Source organism: Lipophrys pholis (genome assembly GCF_963383615.2).
Source record: "Lipophrys pholis genome assembly, chromosome: 14".
NCBI lineage: Eukaryota > Metazoa > Chordata > Actinopteri > Blenniiformes > Blenniidae > Lipophrys > Lipophrys pholis.
Genome location: NC_137633.1, coordinates 26149037 through 26174555, shown reverse-complemented (window position 1 = coordinate 26174555; position 25519 = coordinate 26149037). Strand labels below are relative to the sequence as shown.

The 25519-nt window shown below is 48.1% G+C and overlaps 1 protein-coding gene across 3 annotated transcripts in view; it reads left to right on the top strand.

The window, feature by feature from the left end:
• The window catches only part of paplna (papilin a, proteoglycan-like sulfated glycoprotein), a 49121-nt gene that overhangs the window by 5068 nt on the left and 18534 nt on the right, over positions 1 to 25519 (top strand). For all 3 annotated transcript variants that reach the window (XM_080480101.1, XM_080480100.1, XM_080480099.1), the window contains exons 3-18: positions 290 to 393; positions 9179 to 9239; positions 9438 to 9540; positions 9930 to 10060; positions 13040 to 13163; positions 13811 to 13891; positions 14580 to 14752; positions 15246 to 15369; positions 15456 to 15582; positions 19578 to 19782; positions 19861 to 20037; positions 20895 to 21045; positions 22271 to 22351; positions 23165 to 23363; positions 23589 to 23673; positions 23759 to 23885. In XM_080480101.1, coding sequence (XP_080336227.1) covers positions 290 to 393; positions 9179 to 9239; positions 9438 to 9540; positions 9930 to 10060; positions 13040 to 13163; positions 13811 to 13891; positions 14580 to 14752; positions 15246 to 15369; positions 15456 to 15582; positions 19578 to 19782; positions 19861 to 20037; positions 20895 to 21045; positions 22271 to 22351; positions 23165 to 23363; positions 23589 to 23673; positions 23759 to 23885 — 2053 coding nt within the window. The remainder of the gene's footprint in view (positions 1 to 289; positions 394 to 9178; positions 9240 to 9437; positions 9541 to 9929; positions 10061 to 13039; positions 13164 to 13810; positions 13892 to 14579; positions 14753 to 15245; positions 15370 to 15455; positions 15583 to 19577; positions 19783 to 19860; positions 20038 to 20894; positions 21046 to 22270; positions 22352 to 23164; positions 23364 to 23588; positions 23674 to 23758; positions 23886 to 25519) is intronic.

Sequence of the window (25519 nt, the reverse complement as noted above, 5' to 3'; positions counted from 1 at the left end):
CTGTCACGTCATTCAAATGAAAGAATAAATGACGTTTAAGATTTCATTTTCAAAAGATGCCCCAGCAAGAAGTTATCAAGATTAATGGTGAACTCACCAGGTCAGTCAGCTCCAGTTCACAGCTCATGAGTCACTGGCCAAGGGAGACGTTTCCATGGAAACGACATACGTTTGTAGCTTCAGCCTCCAAAAAGAATCCCGGTCGTGTTAAAGTGTTGGTTCTGTGACGAGAGAGGCTGATGATGCTTGGAGTGGCGAGGCGGCGGCTGAGCAGCTGCTTTGTGTGCAGGCGCCTGGAGGAGACCGCTGGGAGGCCTGGGGTCCGTACGGCCAGTGCAGCCGCAGCTGCGGCAGCGGCGTGACCACCAGAAGCAGGCGCTGCAGCACCCACCGGTGAGATGACCGCTCATCTCCATTGCTGAAACACACAACCCTGGTTCCTGGAGCACGGAGACCCAAACCTCTCCGCCGTTCCCAGAACCAGACACACAATTCACCTGATTCCACACGTCTCAATATCAAAAGGCTTTCGGCACAACCTACATAACCTGAACTCAGAGACCACGCCCCTCTCTACATAACCTCAACTCAGAGACCACACCCCTCTCTACATAACCTGAACTCAGAGACCACGCCCCTCTCTACATAACCTCAACTCAGAGACCACGCCCCTCTCTACATAACCTGAACTCAGAGACCACACCCCTCTCTACATAACCTCAACTCAGAGACCACGCCCCTCTCTACATAACCTGAACTCAGAGACCACGCCCCTCTCTACATAACCTCAACTCAGAGACCACGCCCCTCTCTACATAACCTGAACTCAGAGACCACACCCCTCTCTACATAACCTCAACTCAGAGACCACGCCCCTCTCTACATAACCTCAACTCAGAGACCACACCCCTCTCTACATAACCTCAACTCAGAGACCACACCCCTCTCTACATAACCTGAACTCAGAGACCACACCCCTCTCTACATAACCTGAACTCAGAGACCACGCCCCTCTCTACATAACCTGAACTCAGAGACCACACCCCTCACTACATAACCTGAACTCAGAGACCACGCCCCTCTCTACATAACCTCAACTCAGAGACCACACCCCTCTCTACATAACCTGAACTCAGAGACCACGCCCCTCTCTACATAACCGGAACTCAGAGACCACACCCCTCTCCAGGTGAAAACACTCAGCATAAACATTGTTAACACACCAATCAGAACTGGGGGTCAATAAATCGAGCCTATAGGAAAGTTCATGTCCTTTGGAACAATAGATCCCAAACAAGCAGAGGCTGAGAAGATGAGGATGAGGATGAGGATGACGAAGAGGGAGAAACATCATTGGACAGCGAGCAACCACACAAGTTCCAGGCCAGAGGGGAGGCAACAACATTACCTTGTGTGCAGCCATTAGCAACCGTAGCTTCCTCCACCGCCAGGCCACACTGGGTCCAGACAACACTGCAGTACTCACTAGTACTCACTGGGTCCAGACAACACTGCAGTACTCACTAGTACTCACTGGGTCCAGACAACACTGCAGCACTCACTAGTACTCACTGGGTCCAGACAACACTACAGTACTCACTAGTACTCACTGGGTCCAGACAACACTGCAGCACTCACTAGTACTCACTGGGTCCAGACAACACTGCAGTACTCACTAGTACTCACTGGGTCCAGACAACACTGCAGTACTCCTTCAGTCTGTAGATCAGCTGCACAATGACATTTTCCAACGGGAGGGGAGCCAGGGCAACCAGGGTAACCAGGACAACCAGGGTAACCAGGACAACCAGGGCAACCAGGACAACCAGGGCAACCAGAGCAAGCCTAATATGTTGTCACTCAGGATACGATGAGCTTCCATGAGGCTGCTCTGGTTCACACCTGGTTCAATGAGCAGCCAGGTCCAGGTCTTTGTTCTGCCAGCACCCCCCCTGTTGTGAATCCGATAGAGCAGAGGACTTCAACTCCAGGCCTGGAGAGCCGCTGTGTCCTCCCAGCTTCAGCACACCTCAATCTAATGTTGAGGCAATAATAAAGCTTGTGAGAAACGGCCCAATAATGAGCCCCTTATTGCATTCAGGTGTCTCGCACCTGTGAGGGACCTGAACCATTCAGGCCCGGATTTGAAGACCCCTGCTTTAGAGGATTTCTTCTCAACAAGGCAGTGGAGAGTTTATAACCACAACCCATACCCAGCACAACCTCCTGGAGGCCATGGTGACTCAATCCAGGGTTGGGATGTTTCCCGCGCTGCCTGGCCAGAGAAGTGGATGAAATACTACGGTTGACCCTGACCTGAGACCAGGTCCTGCTGAGGACGATGAGCCTGTTAATGAGCTCAATATGGAAATACTGTCAATCAACACTATTCTTTTCCTTTTGGTGGCCCCTGCTCCATGGGGCGGATCTGTAATGTCTAGTAGCTCCAACGAGCCCCGCCTACCAGATATAGTGTGTTAACGCTGTGGACTGTATTAATGCTATGGTGTGTGTTAACCCTGTGGAGTGTCCATCCATCCATCCATCCATTTTCCAGTTAACACACCCAATATCGTTAACACACCCCACAGCATTAACACACCCCACATCGTTAACACACTCCACATCCTTAACACACTCCACAGCATTGACACATTCCACAGCGTTAACACACCCCATATCAACAACACAGTCCACAGCGTTAACACACTCCACAGCGCTAACACACTCCACAATGTGAACACACTCCACAGCAACAATGTGGAGTGTGTTAACGCTGTGGAGTGTGTTAACACTGTGGAGTGTGTCAACGAGGTGGGGTGTGTTAACACTGTGGAGTGTGTTAACAATGTGGGGTGTGTTAACCCTGTGGAGAGTGTTAAAGCTGTGGGGTGTGTTAACCCTATGGGGTGTGTTAACCCTGTGGATGGTGTTAATGCTGTAGAGGGTGTTAACGCTGTGGAGTGTGTTAATGCTGTGGAGTATGTTAATGTTGTGGAGTATGTTAATGTTGTGGACTGTGTTAATGATGTAGAGGGTGTTAACGGTGTGGGGCGTGTTAACAATGTGGAGTGTGTTAATGCTGTGGAGTGTGTTAACAATATGGAGTTTTTTAACGCTGTGGAGTATGTTAACGCTGTGGAGTCTGTTAACGATGTGGACGGTGTAAACGCTTTGGCGGCCAGAGGATTATGGACGTTACTTCCCAGGACTTTATTTCTAAGTTTAGCATAGTTTTACCAAATAGTTCAGTATTTCTGTTAATTCATGCTCCATTGTTATCGGTCCTTTATTCTCCCATCGTTATGTTCCTGTTCAGCAAGAGGCTGAATGATGCATTCGATTGTGTCTCAAGAAAATCCCAGTTTTTCAGCAGAACTATCTATAGCAGGAAGAGCTGTACACCCATGATTTCAGTAATGGATCAAAGAGCTGCTGGTTTGCCCCCCTGGTATATAACAAGTGAACACTGATCCTCAAAGTCGATAGCAGAAGTAGAAGAACACTCCAGTGTAAAGGCTTGACTGAGTTTGACAACAACTGAGTCAGAAGATCTTCAAAACTGCAGCTATTGTGAGCTGTCAGCTATCAAAGGAGGAGGGGCAGGTGGTGTGGTGGCAGGTGGCAGGTGGTGTGGGGCAGATGGTGTGGTGGCAGGTGGTGTGGGGCAGATGGTGTGGTGGCAGGTGGTGTGGGGCAGATGGCCTGGTGGTCTGGAAGCAGGTTGCCTGGTGGCAGGTGGTGTGGTGGTCTGGTTTCCTGGTGGCAGGTGGTGAGGGACAAGTGGTGTGGTGGCAGGTGGTCAGGTGGTCTGGTTGCCTGGTGGCAGGTGGTGTGGTGTCAGGTGGTGTGATGGCAGGTGGTGTGGTGGTCTGGTGGCAGGTGGTGTGGTGTCAGGTGGTGTGGTGGCAGGTGGCCTGGTGGTCAAATGGTCAGGTGGCAGGTGGTCAGGTGGCAGGAGGCGGGGCTCAGTGATGCCCGAGGGCAGTGAAGGATTTGATTGAACCGACTGGCTGCAGGAACAGCTGCTGTCAGAATCCGCAGTACTCAGGTATGTATGGAAAGATGAAGAGCATCATAATGTTTTGGCTGATTGCTGTACTTCTGGGTACCAGCATGCAGGCACTGTGTGAATCAAGCTCACCGGCAGGCTGGTGGCCACAGATCATGACCATGAACAGGAAACGACCTCGGTGGGCGTGGCCTGTCGGCTGCTGTGGGGAGTGGATGTTTCTCTTTGCTCCTCCGTGGCCGGAAGGCCTTGAGAAGAGGTTTTCAACCATCAACATCGGCTCCTGTGTTTTCCTCTTCTCTTCTCATGTCAATCTGCTGGAATCCAGCTGGTGTGTTTCCTCATGCAACACATAACACCGCCAGTCATTTAGGACTTCCGTGTACAAGTACTGCATTGAGAGTATCATTGAGAGTATCATCCAAGTCTTAAAACTCAGAAGATTGAAAGTTTGGAAAAGCAGAAGCAGGTCTTCACTCCACGGTTTGAACTCATTTGTTGAAATTCTCTCTCGTCTGTCTCTTCAGTGGTTTGAGACGTGGGATGGTGTCCCGGTTCAGTTAGACAGGGTCAGCACTTCTACAAACTGCAACAACCTACATGTCAGTGGTTTTACACTGGATGCCTTCATCCTGCCGCTGGGATTCAAACCAGCGAACCGACGCTCAGGGTCACTGCCTCCAGATGTGCAGCTCCAGTTCACATTTCATGAGCGGCCAGTCAGAGTCCCCCTCAATAAATCAGCCGTTTCCACTGTTAAAGTGAAACATTCTGAATAAAATGACGAACAAGGCTGACAAACACGTTTTGAAGATTAAGATTCATTTTGTGATTTTTCTAGTCGAAGACCTGCTCAGCTTTCTGAAGCTTCAACAACCACTGATGCACTTTTACACACACACACACACACACACACACACACACACACACACACACACACACACACACACACACACACACACACACACACACACACACACACACACACACACACACACACACACACACACACACACACACACACGCACCACAGCTCTAGCCAGTTTATTCTTGCAATACAAGCTTTCACCATTAGATGGTGTATTGAGCCACTCAAAGTAGCAGCATTAGCATTAGCATTAGCATTAGCAATATTTGCCAGAACAATAACTGAAGGTTTTATTTTTACAAAACACCTCCTTTAGATGGAAACTATTAATTTCTGTTGGTGCTTCAATCAAACATATTCATCAGTAGTTTGCTATCAGAAGTATAATTTTATGTAGTATTTTCCTGTTTGTGTAGTTGTGGTCTCTCGCTATGTGAGGTCGTCCGTCGATCCAGTCTGTTGCTTTTTCTCTTTACACTGGGGAGGAAACAAACTGACTGACGTTTGTGTCACGTTGCTCCTGCAATGTGTTTTAAGGTTTCACCTCCGTCCCGCTGAGGTTCCTGCAGCCGAGACCTTCAGCTTCTTGTCAAAACTCCCAAACTTTGCTCCTCGAGGGTCTTGAAGCTGGTTCCTCAAGGGGCTTGAAGCTGGTTCCTCCAGGGGCTTGAAGCTGGTTCCTCCAGGGGCTTGAAGCTGGCTCCTCGAGGGGCTTGAAGCTGGTTCCTCCAGGGGCTTGAAGCTGGCTCCTCGAGGGGCTTGAAGCTGGTTCCTCCAGGGGCTTGAAGCTGGTTCCTCGAGGGGCTTGAAGCTGGTTCCTCCAGGGGCTTGAAGCTGGTTCCTCGAGGGGCTTGAAGCTGGTTCCTCAAGGGGCTTGAAGCTGGTGCCTCGAGGGGCTTGAAGCTGGTTCCTCAAGGGGCTTGAAGCTGGTTCCTCAAGGGGCTTGAAGCTGGTTCCTCCAGGGGCTTGAAGCTGGTTCCTCGAGGGGCTTGAAGCTGGTTCCTCAAGGGGCTTGAAGCTGGTGCCTCGAGGGGCTTGACGCTGGTTCCTCGAGGGGCTTGAAGCTGGTTCCTCCAGGGGCTTGAAGCTGGTTCCTCGAGGGGCTTGAAGCTGGTTCCTCGAGGGGCTTGAAGCTGGTGCCTCGAGGGGCTTGAAGCTGGCTCCTCGAGGGGCTTGAAGCTGGTTCCTCAAGGGGCTTGAAGCTGGTGCCTTGAGGGGCTTGAAGCTGGCTCCTCCAGGGGCTTGAAGCTGGTGCCTCGAGGGGCTTGAAGCTGGCTCCTCGAGGGGCTTGAAGCTGGTTCCTCAAGGGGCTTGAAGCTGGTTCCTCGAGGGGCTTGAAGCTGGTTCCTCAAGGGGCTTGAAGCTGGTTCCTCAAGGGGCTTGAAGCTGGTGCCTTGAGGGGCTTGAAGCTGGTTCCTCAAGGGGCTTGAAGCTGGTTCCTCGAGGGGCTTGAAGCTGGTTCCTCGAGGGGCTTGAAGCTAGTTCTTCGAGGGTCTTGAAGCTAGTTCCTCCAGGGGCTTGAAGCTGGTTCCTCGTGGGGCTTGAAGCTGGTTCCTCAAGGCCTTGGAGGTTATGAAGTTTGTCTGATGGCTGAAATGAAACCGTCTGGGAAGTGGAAGAAAGACTTGCTGTGTCCGCTGGAGTCACTGGTAGACGGTCAGTTCTACAATCTTCATGTCATCCTCACAACTGTAGAATCGAATGTGGAGCGATCGTTCACACTGAGTGGAGCAAACCCTTGTGAAAGAACGGTGAGCTCATCAGTTTGGTCGTGCTCCAGGTGAAGGTGTGAATGTGTTGTGTAGCTGAGTGAACTGTAGGCGTGTCCCGGCAGACTGAACTTTCTAACTCGGTCAGTTCTCTTGTTTGGAGGCCGATGAAAGCAGGCGGGACGTGTTCCTTTAACATGTTCCAACTCCTCTCCGTCTCCCGGCCTTTCATGTTGTGGTGCAATGAAGTGACGGGGATGAGTGACTCTATAGAGCTATGATGGTAGTTTTGTAATGTTTATTGTTGAAACACTGCCAATGAGTTTGGTGGAAATGTAAAGAAAAGTCAGACTTTTGACTGAACGTCTTGGTTCAGCTGCTGCACGTTTGCCCCCCCGTCAGCCCCCCCCCCGTCAGCCCCCCGTCAGATCCCCGTCAGATCCCCGTCAGCCCCCCTCCAGAGGATCCACTTCAGTGACTGACCAGGTCTTAAATGGCCTGACTCCTCCGTACCGGTCCAAACTCCTCCACACCCCAGCTCTCACACCCTGTCACCCCCCCCCAGTGGGACAAAGCACTGATCGGAGGCGGAGCCTCTTCATCCTCGCTGCCGCGTCAACCCGAACCGCTCTGGAAGTCACCAGATCTGTGACTCCTCCTGCGTCCACAATCAAGTCACTCTAAACTCACTTTTTCACCACGTATTTCCTCCACTGAGTTCTTCTGGCAACGATTGTGTTTTTGAATATTTAGTATGAATATTGTAGAAAACTTTGCCCCCGGCGTCCTTGGCTGTGTTGCAGCTGACGGAGCAGGATGTCTGCTGGTACATGTCCATGCAGTCAGTCAGTGAGTCACACTGTTTGTCCTCTGCAGCTCCAGAAATCCTCCCAGCTGCTCGCCGTCACATCTTGTCTGGGAGATTTCCCTCAATCACGCCTCTAAACACTGTGATTTTGACAGGCTGAGTCGTCAGGCTGTTTCCAGGAACTCCCCTTTCACTCTGAGCTCGTTTCACAGAAAATACCTGGACTTCCATCAAGAAGACGTAGAATGGACTTCTGGATCCTTGTGTCTTGTCCAGAGCTGTAATCTAATGATTTCCCATGAGTGACTGACGTTTCTTCCAGATATCCCTCACATGGTCTCATTAGGAAAAGTGAGAAGCCGTTCTGGTCTGGTCCTGCTGACGCGCTCGTGTCTCGTATTTAAGGCTTTAGGGCAGGAACTTTTGAAGGTGACTTAATCACAAGTTATCAGCGTGGCGAAGCAATCTGCTGTCTGACAGCTTGGCGAGGAGAACGCCCGGCTTTAGGTGTTGTTGACGCTGAGGTTGGCTGCCGTGCTGAGAGCTTGTTTTTCCTGCAGGATGGATTAAAGAGGAATGCTGCTTAATGTCAGAGCTGAAACTTGTTATTTCAGCACTCAGGCAGTCCCAGACTGTCTCTTATGTTTACGTCCCATAAAGTGGAACTGAAGTTTTACTGAAACTCTGACATGAGCATTTGTAAAACTGGATTTTTAAATGAGGGCGACGTTAAAGGATGAAGGTATTTTCTGCCAGATGGACGCAGCTCTACTAACGTTCATCAACCAGAGCTGCGAGCCACGATGTACTACTGTGAGGTACTACTGTGAGGTACTACTGTAAGCTACCACTGCGAGCTACTACTGCGAGCTACTACTGTGAGCGACTACTGTGAGCTACTACTGCGAGCTACTACTGCGAGCTACTACTGTGAGGTACTACTGTGAGCGACTACTGTGAGCTACTACTGTGAGGTACTACTGCGAGCTACTACTGCGAGCTACTACTGTGAGCTACTACTGTGAGGCACTACTGTGAGCTACTACTGCGAGCTACTACTGCGAGCGACTACTGCGAGCTACTACTGTGAGGTACTACTGCGAGCTACTACTGCAAGCTACTACTGCGAGGTACTACTGCGAGGTACTACTGTGAGCTACTACTGCGAGCTACTACTGCGAGCTACTACTGAGAGGTACTACTGCGAGGTACTACTGCGAGCTACTACTGCGAGGTACTACTGCGAGCTACTACTGTGAGGTACTACTGCAAGCTACTACTGCGAGCTACTACTGCGAGGTACTACTGTGAGCTACTACTGTGAGGTACTACTGCGAGCTACTACTGTGAGCTACTACTTTGAGGTACTACTGCGAGCTACTACTGCGAGCTACTACTGTGAGGTACTACTGCGAGCTACTACTGTGAGGTACTACTGCGAGGTACTACTGTGAGCGATCTCAGTGAATCAGGCCTTCGGAGCGTTGCTCGGCTCTTTACGACCTTTTTTTTAACAGAGTTCAGCTTTCGCCTTTTATTCAACACAAATTTCTCCGGAGGAAGACAGAACTTGCACATTTTACGTCAAATGAAAGTTTTATTCGTCACAGAGAATCATTGACGCAAAAAGAAATACAATTTTAAAAGGCATTTAAAAAGGGGAAATTAAGAAACTAAATTCAGCAGCAGAAGTCATTTTTGTGTTGGTACCTTGAATCAAATGGGAACAATTCAGTATCAGCTGGCAGTTGGTCATTTCTACATGTGATTCTTTTCAACAGAACGGACGGAGGACACAACTGTGTGGGACCAGAAACGTCATATCGTTCCTGCAACATTCAGGTGAACAAACTTTCCCTTTGTCCCCCGTTCCTTTGAGCAACTCTTGTTTCTTGCCAGTGTGGCCGCGTTCCATCCCGACCCTGAGCCGTTATTGCCTCCTTGCTCTCCGTTTGGTGGAGGCTTGATTATCTGTTGAACCTGTGAGTATTTCTGCTCAGCTGACCTCTGACCTTTGACCTGTTTCCTGCGTCCGTCCAGGACTGTCCGGAAGGGTCCCGGGACTTCCGAGAAGAACAGTGTTCCCAGTTTGATGGCACCGACTTCCAGGGAAAACGCTACAAGTGGCTGCCTTATTATGGAGGTCAGACTTTACAACCCCGAGCTGAGATCTTCACATGAAAACATCTTCTCTTCTTGTGTTTGTTTGATGCTTTTAATTTGAAATATCAGCTGAGTCTTTATAATCTGCAGCTGTCGTTTCTGTTCCACTTTGCACTGAGAGTTCTTTTATAATACCAATTGGCATACATCATATTGACAATAAATTACATTTTATATAGTGTTTGTTTTATTAGTACTTATTAATACTTATTTTGATCATGATTTTGTGTAAATTGTAAGGAAGAGGCATCCCCATGACCCCACCAAGCTTCCTGAGCCCTCAGAAGAAGAATCCACTGGACTGAACAATAGTTTAGTGAACACAACTAAAGTGCTTCTGGTCCTAAATACATGAAACTTGTCTGACAGCTGAGAATCCCTGCGAGCTGAACTGCATGCCGAGAGGAGAGAACTTCTTCTACCGACATCGCAGCGCGGTGGTGGACGGGACGGCCTGCCACCCTGGACGGAGGGACGTCTGTGTGGGAGGGGTCTGTAAGGTTGGTGCCATCCACCCATCCATCCATCCATCCATCCATCCATCCATCCATCCGTCCACCTGTCAATCCACCCACCCACCCATCCGTCCATCTGTCCGTCCGTCCGTCCGTCCGTCCATCCATCCACCCATCCATCCATCCATCCATCCATCCATCCATCCATCCATCCATCCATCCATCCATCCATCCATCCATCCATCCATCCATCCGTCCACCTGTCAATCCACCCACCCACCCATCCGTCCATCTGTCCATCCATCCACCCACCCATCCGTCCGTACCGTCCGTCCGTCCGTCCATCCATCCATCCATCCATCCATCCATTCACCCACTCACCCATCCATCCGTCCATCTGTCATTCCACTCACCCACCCATGCGTCCATCTGTCCATCAACCCATCCATCCATCCATCCATCCATCCATCCATCCACCCACCCACCCACCCACCCATCCACCCACCCATCCATCCATCCATCCATCCATCCACCCACTCACCCATCCATCCGTCCATCTGTCAATCCACCCACCCACCCATCCGTCCATCTGTCCATCCATCCATCCGTCCATCTGTCCATCCATCCACCCATCCATCCGTCCGTTCCGTCCATCCATCCATCCATCCATCCATCCATCCATCCATCCATCCATCCATCCATCCATAATGGGGATTTTTACCTAAAGTTCAAAGACAGAAACTTCAAAGCAGCGTCTCTTCCTTTTAGGATTACGACTCAGTTTATCTCTTTGCATAAAGCAGGAGGGGAATTTTTCCCTCTTTGAACAGTCAATGTGCCGTCAGTTTAAATCAGGAAGAGATATATATTACCGTAGTCTCAACACGTCAGGGAAATCCCTGCAGAGTTTTCATGACTTCACTGATGTGACTGTAGCATGTGATCGGTGTTTCATGTGTTTTCTGTACAAGTCATGTTCTGCTATTTGATCAAAGAAAGCCTTAGTCCTCATTGTAAAGACGTTGTGACCCTCTCAGTCTTACACCCTGGGTGGCCCGCAATACCGTATAGTTCCCAAAAGAAGAGCCCATAGACATAATAAAGAGTAGACGCCTCATCCACTGCTGCCGCCCACCAGAGCGGTGCGTTTACAGGGCGGCCATCTTGGACCGGTGGCAATCGCTCCTGCAGCGCTTTACATCTATATACTAATTTAATATACTATTAAAGTTGTCATAAATCAAGCAATTCTCACGGAGTTTGTTTACAACAAGAGTCAGACATGAGAGAGAGAGAGAGAGAGAGAGAGAGAGAGAGAGAGAGAGAGAGAGAGAGAGAGAGAGAGAGAGAGAGAGAGAGAGAGAGAGAGAGAGAGAGAGAGAGAGAGAGAGAGAGAGAGAGAGAGAGAGAGAGAGAGAGAGAGAGAGAGAGATGTAAATAGAACAAAAGAAACCCAGAAAACGTTCAGATGTGATCAGGGTTTTATTGACAGTATTGCTTAGGGCTATGGCTATACATTTGACAATTATTATTGTATAATTGTACTACTACAGTATTATTGTATTATTGTGATTGCTATTTTTATAATTCTTCTTTATTATTGTATTATAGTTACTGGATTCTTATTTTATTCTTGATATTATTATTATAACCATTACTACGGCTGAGTATAGCCAGTAACCTGTTTGCCCACGATAACAGTATTATCACAATACAGTGATTCTGCTCAGTATATCGCTGGAAATTTCATCCATGATACATTATGATATTTGTCTATCTGAATATATTCACAATTTATTGACTGAACCCATTTCACATGAATTACAGCCCAGTACAACACATTAACACACACTAAACAAAGTGTGTACTGGACATTAACACACGAAACAAAGTATATTGCACATTAACACACTAAACAAAGTGTGTACTGCACATTAACACACACTAAACAAAGTATATTGCACATTAACACACTAAACAAAGTGTGTACTGCACATTAACACACTGAACAAAGAGTATACTGCACATTAACACACACTAAACGAAGAGTATACTGCACATTAACACACACTAAACAAAGTGTGTACTGCACATTAACACACTAAACAAAGAGTATGGCACATTAACACACTAAACAAAGTGTGTACTGCACATTAACACACACTAAACAAAGTGTGTACACACTAAACGAAGAGTATACTGCACGTTAACACACACTAAACAAAGTGTGTACTGCACATTAACACACTAAACAAAGAGTATACTGCACATTAACACACTAAACAAAGTGTGTACACACTAAACAAAGAGTATACTGCACATTAACACACACTAAACAAAGTGTGTACTGCACATTAACACACACTAAACAAAGAGTATACTGCACATTAACACACACTAAACAAAGTGTGTACTGCACATTAACACACTAAACAAAGAGTATACTGCACATTAACACACACTAAACAAAGTGTGTACTGCACATTAACACACTAAACAAAGAGTATACTGCACATTAACACACACTAAACAAAGTGTGTACTGCACATTAACACACTAAACAAAGAGTATACTGCACATTAACACACACTAAACAAAGTATATTGCACATTAACACACTAAACAAAGTGTGTACTGCACATTAACACACTGAACAAAGTGTATACTGCACATTAACACACTGAACAAAGTAGCTACATGTGTGATGTTTTTAAAAAAATCAAACAGTTTGGAAATCGGTTTAAAATTCAACTTATAATTCTACTTAGAGATTGAGCAGTACCTCTTTCCATCGTCGATGTTCATTCACCCCTGCCTCCACCACCACCGGTCCAAGATGGCGGCGCTGTTGACGTGCCCCTGTGGGGCCGTCGTCTGAAATGGGATTTCAAGATAAAACATAAAGAACAAAAACTGCTTCTAACTGTGTTTTCTAGCCATGTGTTGGCGAGTGAACAGATCTGATGTTGGAATGCCTCGGCGTCAGTGAACAGCCCCTCAGGTGTGTGTGATGTGTGTGTGCAGCGTCTGGGCTGTGACAACCTGCTGGAGTCGGCCCAGCAGGACGACCCCTGCCTGCAGTGCGGCGGCGCTGGACAGTCCTGCTACCGCGTCAAGAACTCCTTCGCCGTACGCGACCTGACCACAGGTACCAAGTGCAACTCACACACACACCGAGGCCACGTTTCCATGTACCCCAGTTTCTAAAAAACGGATATTTCTCTGTGTTTCTTACATTTAAATACATTCACAAGGTACGACTCACAGTGATTTCTGAAAACTCCGGCCATAGTGGAGGTTCAGAAAAACTCTGTTTGCATCATCTGTGTGCGACGGGAGCATCATCTGTGTGCGACATGTTTCTAGTTTGAGCGGCGATGGCGAAGGATCCAGTAAAAGCTGCTTGTTCTAACGTTTTGCATCAGAACAAGCAGCCACATTGAGGAGGAGCTCCGCTTCTTCATCAGTCCAAATAAACCAGCCGTGCTCCGTTGTCACTGAACGGGAAATGACTCGTGACATCGTGATGTTGTGTTTTTTCCAGGATTCTGATTGGCTATCATGGCTTCATGCTTCCCGTTACACTGCCCCCTACAGGTGTGGCTTCTCATAGCAGCTCTGAACCAGGTGGACATGCAGGTCCATCTCAATGGAGATTTTCTGTAAACGTAGAGGGTAGACCCGGGAACGTGGAAGCGTGGCCTGACACACCAGAGGAGATGTGGAGATTCACATCAGTGGGAGAATCTGTGCCCAACTAGTCAGCTTGTGTTCAATGTGCTAATATCGCCGCAGGCTACAACCAGATGTTCATCATCCCCGTCGGTGCCACCACCATCAGCATCAGGGAGACTGTGGCCACACGGAACTACCTCGGTGAGCAAACACCAGCAATGTACTCACATACTTGTACCACTACACAACTTCCAGTCGGTGAGCTTTCGCCTCCGGCTGCACCGTGGACATAAAGAGAGACAGAAACCTGAAGTATCTTCAGAATACTACTTGTTGCAGTAGTCAGTCTTTATTTTTGTTTTCTTCTAAAAAAAACTGGACAAAACACATCAAATAAATGTATTTTACAATCTGAGTAACGCACAACTGCCAGCTGTCTCACCCCACATTCCATTAACTCTAAACTCGTTCCTGCCACATCCCAAGTATTCCATTTTAGATGAAATTCAGACTTCCTGTACTTTCAAACTAAAAGAGGTTGTTATTAACAGCAGAGTCCAAGGCAGTAAATTACATTCGCATTTCTATATAATCTGCTTATTGCTCTTTAATTTCACGTTTACGTTACACTCATTACTTTCTATCTAAAACTTTCCCCCTTTTGCTTCATTCCTACATTTTCATGTGAAAGTTAAGAACTGATGAGCTGGTGTATTTTCAGTCTTTTGATCTTTTTATACATTCAGCTCTAACAATGTCCATCCATCCACCCACCCACCCACCCACCCACCCATCCATCCATCCATCCATCCATCCACCCACCCACCCACCCATCCATCCATCCATCATTCCATCCATCCATCCATCCATCCATCCATCCATCCACCAGCTATCAAGAACCTTCGTGGGGAGTACTACCTCAATGGCCACTGGGTGATTGAGTTTTCCAGAGCGACGCCGGTGGCTGGTACTGTGCTGTACTACCAGCGAGGTGCAGAGGGTGAGAACGTCCCTGAAACCATCATCGGCCGAGGTCCTACCACGGAACCTCTGGTGGTTGAGGTGAGAAAAACACCGACCGTGCACGCTGACATTCCTCTGGATTTTTAGAGGATGTTTAAAACGTTTGTGTTGTGTGACTAAATACTAACACACTTGCCATTGATCCCATTTTGACTTGATGAAATTTGCTTCTAAAGTGTAAAAATACCGCAAAATCACACTGACCGCAGGATTTCTGGCCTTGCTTTCCAGATGAGATGCAGGTTATGCAATCCTCTCACATCCTCTCACAATACTGACGAGTAACGTTTCCCTATAAAATCCCTTAATGTGTCTTTTCAAACACAACCGAACTTAAAAACTTTGCCACGTTTCCTGGTTGCAGGTATCAGGAGGGTGGAAGACACAATACACAAGTATTTAATCATGTTTTCCACGATTGTCTTTAACTTTTCATTGTTAGTTTGATAATAAAAAAACCCTGAGAACCATGAAGACGAACTCAGAGTGGCGCTAAAAGATGATTTATGCTTCTTTGCACGTTTCCTCTCAGCTCATCAGCCAGGAGCCGAACCAGGGGGTGGAGTATGAATTCTACCTTCCCAATGGGCGATCCAGAGAGGGCTACTACTGGAGCTTTGGGTCCTGGTCTGCCTGCAGCAAAGAGTGTGGCTCAGGTGAGACTGCAGACCCGATCAAGAAGCGTTCCTGTGCCGCCTCCGTGCTTCAGCTTTCAGTCAGCGTTCTGTCTGCTCTCCGGCAGGGTACCAGTCTCGGCTGGTCTTCTGCACGGTTGATAACGAGGCCTATCCTGACCACCTCTGTGCCTCTCTGCCAAGGCCACAGACCAACCGCACATGTAACCCCCACCCATGCCCTCAAGTCCGCAGGTAAACAACACTCTTCACAGGTGTGATCTGGCATTTAGAGAGATGTCCACACTATTACACGGCAGGTTTTATCTAGAAAAATCCATCTAAAAGGGTCTTTCACAAGAATATGCAAAGCAACGTTTTGACTGTCATTGGTGTGTTTAAACTGTCTGAAGGATGGCGTACCTGTATCAGCCACAGGTGTGGAGCTCCTCACAGAGATCTAGAGCCTTTGTTTTCAGGTAACCCCGATCTGTGGTCGTAGTGAAGCTTTAGGAGACTGCAAACACTGGGGGGGGGGGGGGGGGGGGGGACGAAACCAGGATGCTAATGCTTTCACTCAGGGTGCGTTCACACTTTCATCAGGACCAGGTGGAGCGGCCTCACATCAAACACTGCTGAGGTTTGAGGGGTGATCAACTGTTTCTACTAGATTCAAAGAGGTGCAACAAGATGTTTTACTGGTCAACTGAACAACTCCATTACTTATAAACACCAGGCAGGTCACATGACAGGAAGTCGACAACAACTTCTCTATCCACATATAATGAACTACAACAGAGAGAGAGAGGAGGGGAGAGAGAGAGGGGGGAGAGAGACAGAGAGAGGGGGGGGGACAGAGAGGGAGGTAGAGAGAGAGGGAGGGAGAGAGGAGAGAGGGAGGAGAGAGGGGGGGAGAGGGGGGGGAAAGGAGGAGGGAGAGGGGGGGAGAGGGAGGGAGAGAGGGGGGGGAGAGAGAGGGGAGAGAGGGAGGGAGAGAGGGGGGGGGAGAGAGGAGTGAGGGAGGGAGAGACGGAGAGAGGGAGAAAAAGAGGAGAAAGAGAGACTCAGTCTACCACCTCCATCAGGACTAGAAGGGGTTCCAGGGTCCTGAAGCAGCTTCACTGGAGCTTCATTAAATAGAAAACCCTTCACATTGGAGACTGGGGGTGCGTCCTAATAGTCCCTCCTATCTTCTTTCCTATCCACTTTTCCTTAGAAATAAAAAACAAAAAAAAACAGAATAGTGACATGAACATGTCTTCAGACTCAGTCTTCATAGGAACATGATTTCCACCAGTGGACTGGTGTTTGGTGGACCCGTCCCCAGCCTGGACAGTTTGAACTCCACTGTGTGACACGTGTGAACGCACCCCGACTCCGTGAGAACTCTAAAGAGACAGCCTTCTGCTCATTATAAAAAATGTAAAAGAGGCTGATTGGAATCAGTCCCCCCCCCCCCCCCCCCCCCCCCCCCCCACACACACACACTGTAGTTTGACTGTAGAATGTGATTTTAGTGCGAAGCCTGTTCCTCCAAACGGTTCTGGAGCGAAGGTTGATGCAGCGCCGCAGCTCAGGAACCTTTGTCCCAGAGACACTGAAGGATGCCGGCACCTCAGAGCCTCTCTGCCTTTAACCTCAGGATCTTACACATGAGCCCTGAGCTGCGCCGCTGCCGGACCTTTGAAACGTAGCCGGCGGTGCCCCGAGCCGTCCGTAGGGTCAAAGGTCGTCAGGCTGCAGCTCACACAGCGGCGGCGGCGCAGCAGTAAATAGCCGCGGCTTCAGTCAGCGACTCGCTGGTATTTCCTGCTTCTCTTCTTTGATGCTGCTGCTGCTCAGAAACCTGAGAGCTTCACCGAGACGTGGTGAGGCGAACTGCAGCCTGGTGATCTGCTCACTTCTCACATGGAGCCTCGGCCTCGATCACTACTCGCTGTTTGTGGCCATTTCAAAGTAACTTTTGCTTTATTTACTGCTTTTAGTCTCTTCATACTAATTTATATGTGAAAAAGCTGCAGTCATTCCTCTGTGTTGTAAAGAGCAGTACAAGGTATTTTTACAAGGTAAAATTTATCTGAATATTCTTGTGTGTTTTTCTCTTGATGCAACAAAACTTTAAAATGTTATTGAAATTGAATAAAGACTTTATTAATTAACATTTTTCTCAATAATTTGACAAAACATAGTTGAACCAATTACAGGGGCATCTAGAATAATAATACAATTGGTTTTAGAAAAAAAAAATTTGATTACAATTTTTTATTTTATTTAAGTTTATCCAAATTTTATCGAAAAAGTAAAACTTACATATTTTTTTTAAGGTTTATTACATACAAGTTCAAACATTTCCTTGTAATTTGAGCTTTGAATATTCCATGAGAAAGGATTTATTTAATGTAAAACACAAGATATTATGACAAAACATTAGAGTTTACTTGCAGGACGATTGGCTTTGATTGAATGTTCCCAGAGCTGTCAAACAGATTATCTTCAAAAAAGATTCTTTTTTTCACAGTTATGTGAAAAATATTGTGTTTTACAGATTTCTAGTTTGCTCTTTTTCATGTGTTTCATTTCTTTTCACTTATCGTTTGTGGTTTTCTCTTTTACAGAAGAGTTTTAGGGCCACTCAAGAAAAAAAAGATTTGGAGGCAAAAAAAACCCAAAAAACCTTCATGCGCTTCAGAAAAAGTGGAAAATCAAAGTCGAGATATTTTTTTTCACGGTCCGACCCTCCACATGCCAGCGCGTGTGACTGCTTCCTCAAAATACACATCAGGCGGTTTAATGAAGTGATGAAAAGATGCTTCAGGACAGAATGGAGCTTATAAACACGGTCAGTTATCATCAGTATCAGGACCAGAAGAGACAGAGCAGCCTGCTGCCTGGTTCTGTCGTGGAAGTTCGTCGAATAGGAAGGACGAAGACACGGATCCCGGGGGGCTTATTTAAATGTTCTTATTAATCAAGGAAATCCTGTGTAAAATCACGTCCATAAGCAGTAAGAAACCCGATATAGTCACAATTAAGTGATTTAATGTGAATTCACATCTATAGACACATGATGAGGGACGGACAGATGAAGAGGGACGGACAGATGATGAGGGACGGACAGATGAAGAGGGACGGACAGATGAAGAGGGACATACAGATGAAGAGGGACATACAGATGAAGAGGGACATACAGATGAAGAGGGACGGACAGATGAAGAGGGATGGACAGATGATGAGGGACGGACAGATGAAGAGGGACGGACAGATGATGAGGGACGGACAGATGAAGAGGGACGTACAGATGATGAGGGACGGACAGATGAAGAGGGACGGACAGATGAAGAGGGAGGTACAGATGAAGAGGGACGGACAGATGATGAGGGACGGACAGATGAAGAGGGACGGACAGATGATGAGGGACGGACAGATGAAGAGGGAGGTACAGATGAAGAGGGACGTACAGACGAAGAGGGACGGACAGACGAAGAGGGACGGACAGATGAAGAGGGACGGACAGACGAAGAGGGACGGACAGACGAAGAGGGACGGACAGATGAAGAGGGACGGACAGATGAAGAGGGACGGACAGACGATGAGGGACGGACAGATGAAGAGGGACGGACAGATGATGAGGGACGGACAGATGAAGAGGGAGGTACAGATGAAGAGGGACGTACAGATGAAGAGGGACGGACAGATGAAGAGGGACGGACAGACGAAGAGGGACGGACAGATGAAGAGGGACGGACAGACGAAGAGGGACGGACAGATGAAGAGGGACGGACAGATGATGAGGGACGGACAGATGAAGAGGGACGGACAGATGTCTCTGTGAAAAAAAAACCCTCGACTTTGATTTTTGACTTTTTCTGAAGTGCATGAAGGTTGTTTTTTTTTCAGGCTCCGATTTTTTTTTTTTCTTCAATGACCCTAAAACTCCTCCGTACTCTTTCGACAGTTTTTTTTTAACTTGTTTAATTTAACTTTATTTATACAAACCACAGTCACTTCTAGGTGCTTTTAACAGAGCGAATCCCAACAAATCGAGTTCGAGGGGCTTCTCAAAAAAACATCAAATACAATTTAAGAGTACATTTTTTTCTAACAGCAAATGTTCCATTTGTTTTAACTGTGTTACACATGAATTGAAGAGTTGTAGTTTTTGTGCTATTCTTTATGGTTTTAGTGTGTAATCCATGTCAAGTGTAGTGTTCAGCAGGAGGGTTGAATCTGGCCTCCCTGTGGTTCCTCAGCTGGAAAACTGGGGAGTGGAATCCCTGTTCGGTCGCCTGTGGCGGAGGCTCTCAGGTGCGCAGTGTGCAGTGCATCTCCCATGATGCCTCGGGCCCCCGTGTGGTCGAGGACGCCATTTGTGCAGCCTACGCCGAGGCTCCGCCCCTTCTGCAGACCTGCAACATGCACAAGTGTGCAGAGTACCGCGTGACTGCGTGGAGCGCGGTGAGTCCAGCAAACCTTCGTCTATTTTCATCACAACCGGAAATGGCAGATTACTAATGGCTGTGACGTGCGTTGCAGTGCTCGGTGACCTGTGGCACCGGAGAACAGACCAGAGATGTGACCTGCACAGGTTCAGGCGGGAGGATGCTGGAGGAGACGTCCTGCAGCGCTCTGCTCAGACCCTCCAGCGTCCAGCCCTGCACCTTGGCCGCCTGCACCAGACACATCAGCTGGAATGTTGGAGAGTGGGGCTTGGTGAGCGAGGAGCACACGTCTGCTGGACGTCTGCTGGACGAGAAAATGATTAATGACCCACTGACTGCATGAAGCAGCAGCCGGCAGCGCCAGAGAGCCTTAATCATGTATTTTCTATAGACCCTTATAAGAAACTAGGAAGGCTGAACAGAGGCTGGGATGAAGGCCCAGAAAAACATGTCCAAATATTACCTATGGAAATAGAACCAATTGTGTAGCTTGTTTAGCAAGGGTCACTGGATAATGAGCCTGTGGGGGTGATTGGGGGAAAGGCCTGATCCGAACTCGATCGGTCAGCAGTTGTTGGACTTCTGTGCTCGTCATGGAATGTCCTGAACACAGATGCTCAGAAGTGGACTTGGTACCAGAAGTCCTAGGGTCTTGTTAGTCCGTACGTTCTGGACACTCGGGTAAAGAGATTGCAGAGCTTCACCTGATCACCGGCTGGTGGTAATGGTGATCAGGTGGTGATCAGGTGGCAGGAGGACTATGGGCCAGACCCGGCAGGCCCAAATGTAGTGAGGGTCTGCTGGAGAGGCGTGTGGAGGACTCCGTCCAAAAGGATTTGAACTCCCACCTCCAGGAGAATTTGTCCAGGTACCAGGACCTGCTGGAGCCCCTCTGCGGTCCACTACTCCGCCCCTCTGCGGTTCACTGCTCCGCCCCTTTGCGGTCCACTGCTCCGCCCCTTTGCGGTTCACTACTCCTCCCCTTTCTGGTCCACTACTCCGCCCCTCTGCGGTTCACTACTCCGCCCCTCTGCGGTCCACTGCTCCGCCCCTCTGCGGTCCACTACTCCGCCCCTCTGCTCTTCACTTGCCAACAATATTCATTGCGATGCGTCTTTTCTCCGGCAGTGCTCCAGGAGCTGCAGCTCTGGCTCTCGAGAGCGCCAGGTGATCTGCTCGGACGGGGAGGGGAACCTGTACCCTGTGGAGCAGTGTAGCGCCCAGCCCAAGCCCTCCACGGTGGGGCGCTGCAACCCTCAGCCATGCTCCAGCCCACAAGGTGAGGAGGAGAACAATCAGCACACCTTTTACACGGCACGTTCCAGACTGGGTGTTTGATGTCTGTTACTTTTCAACTGTTCTCTTCACTTTAATCATGGTACTAAATCCTGTTCACACAAAACCTGGCCCTGTTTTTCTCATTTCTTTTCAAAACAGTTTCACATTCAGACAGACATGAAAATAATGTTTTGATATGAGGCCATGAGTTGATGCTTTGTTGATCAGTAATACAACCACCCAATGATACACATAGGCAGGGTGAGGTAGAAATTCAAACTCTGTGTATCCGTTCCTCTGGGACCTAGAGGCCCACTCATTATTTAATGTATTTAAAAAAAAAACGTCTTCACATGTAATCCAATAAATCTGCACTTTATTGGAGCAGCACAAACACCCTGGAGTCATGAGTAGATCTACTGCAGTACTGTGTGCTTTAGGAAAGTATAATTTTTCCTGTTTACATGAAGACATGAACGTTGCACTCCAGGAGCTATTTACAAAAAAAGACTCGCAACTCTGTGAAGAAACTCAAAATGCAAATAAAATTCCCAGTTGTTACTTGACAGCATTGGATGACGTGATGAATTATTTACCGGTGCTTCCTCATCCAACTACATCTTTGACTGCAGCTCTGCAGTGAGAAGGTTTCAGTGTCTGCAATACAAAGTCAAAGTGGTTTAGCTGAAAGGACGTAATGTAGACTGCAATGATTCTGCTCCTAAAGACAGTGAATAAAAGACGCGTTAGACGTGTGACTGGTGAACTCGTGGCTGAACGAAAAGCAGATGGTGCTGATGGCTTTGCAGATTTAAAGCTGAAAATATAAGTATATAGAAATATAGATGCAACATGTGCACCTGTTACAGCCCAAACATTTTTGGACCAGAATGATTTTTCCTGGGATTAATGCTGAGCGTGAAAAAGCCTTCTGAGCAGGCTGCGAGTGCTCACATGTTCCTGGAGTATTGCATTGTAAGATGAACAGCGGCCCCTGAGTTCAGCCCCAACAACAACGACAGGTTTTAAAAAGCACTTCTCGCTCCGATAGACGAACCAAACTCAGCCCCTCGTACAACAGTGACAGGAATGCGTTCACCTCGGTGCCGCTTTTAGAGGAACCCTGGAGCAGAAGTAAGGCCGAATGGAAGGAGACGTCATCTTTTATGTTCACGTCCACGTTTTTCTTTCACTTCTTCACGCTGTTCTACCTGATGTCTGTGCAGTGGTTCCCAGCATCCAGGACCCACGAGGACACGATAACTCTCAGACTGGCTTCCGGCCATCTGTGGAAGATCGTACAACAGGTTGGAATTCAATTCTTCTCTTTTCCAAATAAGGCCAAATGCTCTCAATCCGAAGCAAATCATGTTGAAAAGAAATAGATGAATGGGTGAAGTATTGGTAGTTTAAAAAAAAAAAACACATATCTTTAGAGTACAAAGTATTTAAAGTGTAATGAATATGAACATAAATGAAAATAAGTGCTTGTAAAAGCACAAGTAAACCAGCTGCAGACTCCAAACTTCCATTAACATAATATGAATTAATATAAAGAGAGAAACATTCTGAAGCCACATTTCACCAAATGAGTCAAACCACAGAGTTCATCAGCAGTTCAAACTGGAGCATCTTATCCTTATGAAAACCTTCCCATCGTGCTTTGGACCAGTGAGTGTTAACTGTAGGTGTGAATGCCCCCCCCCGACCCCGATGTACCCACCAGTGTGTCCGAGCACTAATTATCCTGATTGACATGTTTTCAGGGTTCCATCATCATTGTTGGCCTGATTAAAATATTTCCAAAGCAGTGAAGTGTGCTCATGCTGGCTGGGATGTTTCTGCTATTTTCAGCACCGTGTGCTATAGTGTGTCATAGTGGTCAGGGATTTCACATGTAGTATGAATCATTTTTGAATGATTAAAATGAAGACAAAGAAAACACTTTTTCAAAGTATTTATTACTTGTGAAGTTCTTGTTATGTGTTCCATCCTCCTGTGAAGACTCGCCATGTGGCCTCCGGCGACTATTTATTGGCTGCATAGTGCAGTGTTTTAAAAAGCACAGCTTGTGCAGTTTGTAATGTGTGAACCCCCTCCCCCGCCCGTCTCTCTCACAGCTGGTCGGCCGGAGACGAGGGATCCCACCCAGACCAACTCAGTCCAGGACCCCCACAGCTACGCCCCGGCCCTCCACTGCACCCAGTCCTACTATGGCTGCTGCCCAGACGGTCGCACCTCAGCAGGGGGCCCCCAGGGACTGGGCTGCCCCCATGGCCCAGCTCCCACCCCTGTCCAGCCGGACTGCAGCCAGACCAGGTACCAACCCTGTCATTACCCTGGAGGAGCTTGGTTTAGAGGCTGGTCGACCACAGTCTCTGGAATGTAGTATACTTGACCAGAATGAGTTCCTCAAGTGACCGCGCTGTCACTTGAGGAACTGAGAGTGGTTTTCTTTGGATTTGTCTAAATTGCACAGTTCTGTTATTTTTGGCCTTTATGTCCAGTACGTTTTGTTTAACTGTTCATTCTGTCATGTACCAGTTATGGCTGCTGCAGAGACGGAGTCACTGCCGCTCTGGGCCCCAACAAGGAAGGCTGTGTGGAGTTTGTGGCGCCTGCACCCAATGTAAGAAATACCCACACTTTAAAAAACATCCCATTTTATCCTGCTTCTATTTCTTTCAGTCTGGTAGTTTCTTGTCTCCTCTCAGGCTGCTCCTTCTCTCCCAACTGAGAATGCTGCACAGTGCCGTACCACCGTCTACGGCTGCTGCTATGACCGGACCACACCTGCAGGGGGACCCAACGGAGAGGAGTGCCCCAACCCACCCAACCACAGTAAGAGTCTTGCTTTTGCTTTCCTCAAAGGTGCAATATGTTTAATTTCTTTCTAAATTAGATCAATAGAATAGCATGATATAATAAATAAAAGGTATTATTGTTTATTATTGTTATCAGCACCTTTAAAGACATCCAAGGTCACTGTACACAATAATCACAGTAAAATACAGTTAAAAAAACAAAAGAAAATGGAGATGAGATTAAAGAACATAACTTCAAAACATGTTTTAAGATCAGTCCATCAGTGGACAAGTAACCACTGCATTGAGGCTGGATCAGCCTGTGACCACTGGAATCACCACGTTACTTAGAAAGTACAAGACACAGCAGCTCATGAAAATGTGTAGAGCGACCAGTAAACAGAGAACTGTGCTTCATCGCTCAGCTCCTCTTCACCACAACGGTCCTACAGTGACTGTTACTGCAGCTGCCTGACCGAACCTGTGGTCCATCTCACCATCACTCCTCCATCACACCTCCATCCCTCCTCCATCGCTCTTGAATAAGATCCTGAGATACTTAAGCTCCTCCACCTGGGGAAGCTCCACCCCTCCTACCCAGAGAGTACCTGCCATCCTTTTCTCTGAGAGGAACATGAACTCAGTTTTGGAGGAACTGTTCAACATCCCAACCGCTTCACACAAATATATGGACACAGCGCTCACACCGGGGGTACAGACAGTTCCGGTTGTCCGTACTCCCGAAGCTCCTCCCACAAGACATCTTGGGGGACATGGCCATACATCTTCTCCAAGTCCACAAAACACATGTAGTCTGGATTGGAAAACACTCATGCCCCCTCGATAATCTGTGAGAGGGTGAAGAGCTGGTATGTTGTTCCAGGACAGAATCTGCATTGTTCCTCCTCTAACTGAGGTTCCACTATCGGTCGGAGTCTCCTTTCCAAAACCCCACATCCACTTTCCCAGGGTGGCTGAGAAGTGTGATGCCCCGATAGTTGGCCCACACTCTCCAGTCCCCCTTTTTGATGATGGGGACCACCACCCCGGTCTGCCAGTCAGATGGTACTGTACCCAACGTCCATATGATACTGTAGAAGCGTGTCAACCAGGACAGCCCCACGATATCCAGGGCTTCAGCAGCTCCAGGCGGATCTCGTCCACTCCTGGGGGCACCAAGGAAATCCACCAGGAAATGGACGAGGACACACCAGAAGCCTCTGGCCCCGCCACCTGTAAAGGGGGGCATGTCCCCCGGGTTCAAGAGATCCTCAACGTGTTCCTTCCACCTCCGGAGGATATCCTCACTCCAGGTCAGAGGATGTCCACTATTGCTGAGCACAGCTTGAGATAGACTCCCCGACCCCTGCTGAGCCTCCGGTTGGTCCCCAGAACCTCTTCGAGGACAACTGAAAGTCCCTTTCCATGGCTGACCTCCACCAGGCTCTAAAGGCTCTAAAGACCTCCTTCTTCAGTTTGACAGCTTTCTGGACTGGAGTCCACCAGCGTGTTCTTGGGTTGCCGCCATGACAGGCACTGACGAGCTTCCGGCCACAGCTGCGCATAGCCGCTTCCACAGTGGAGGTCTTGAACAGGGTCCACTGGGACTCCATGTCCCAACCTCCTCTGGTACCTGGAGGTCTTGAACAGGATCCACTGGGACTCCATGTC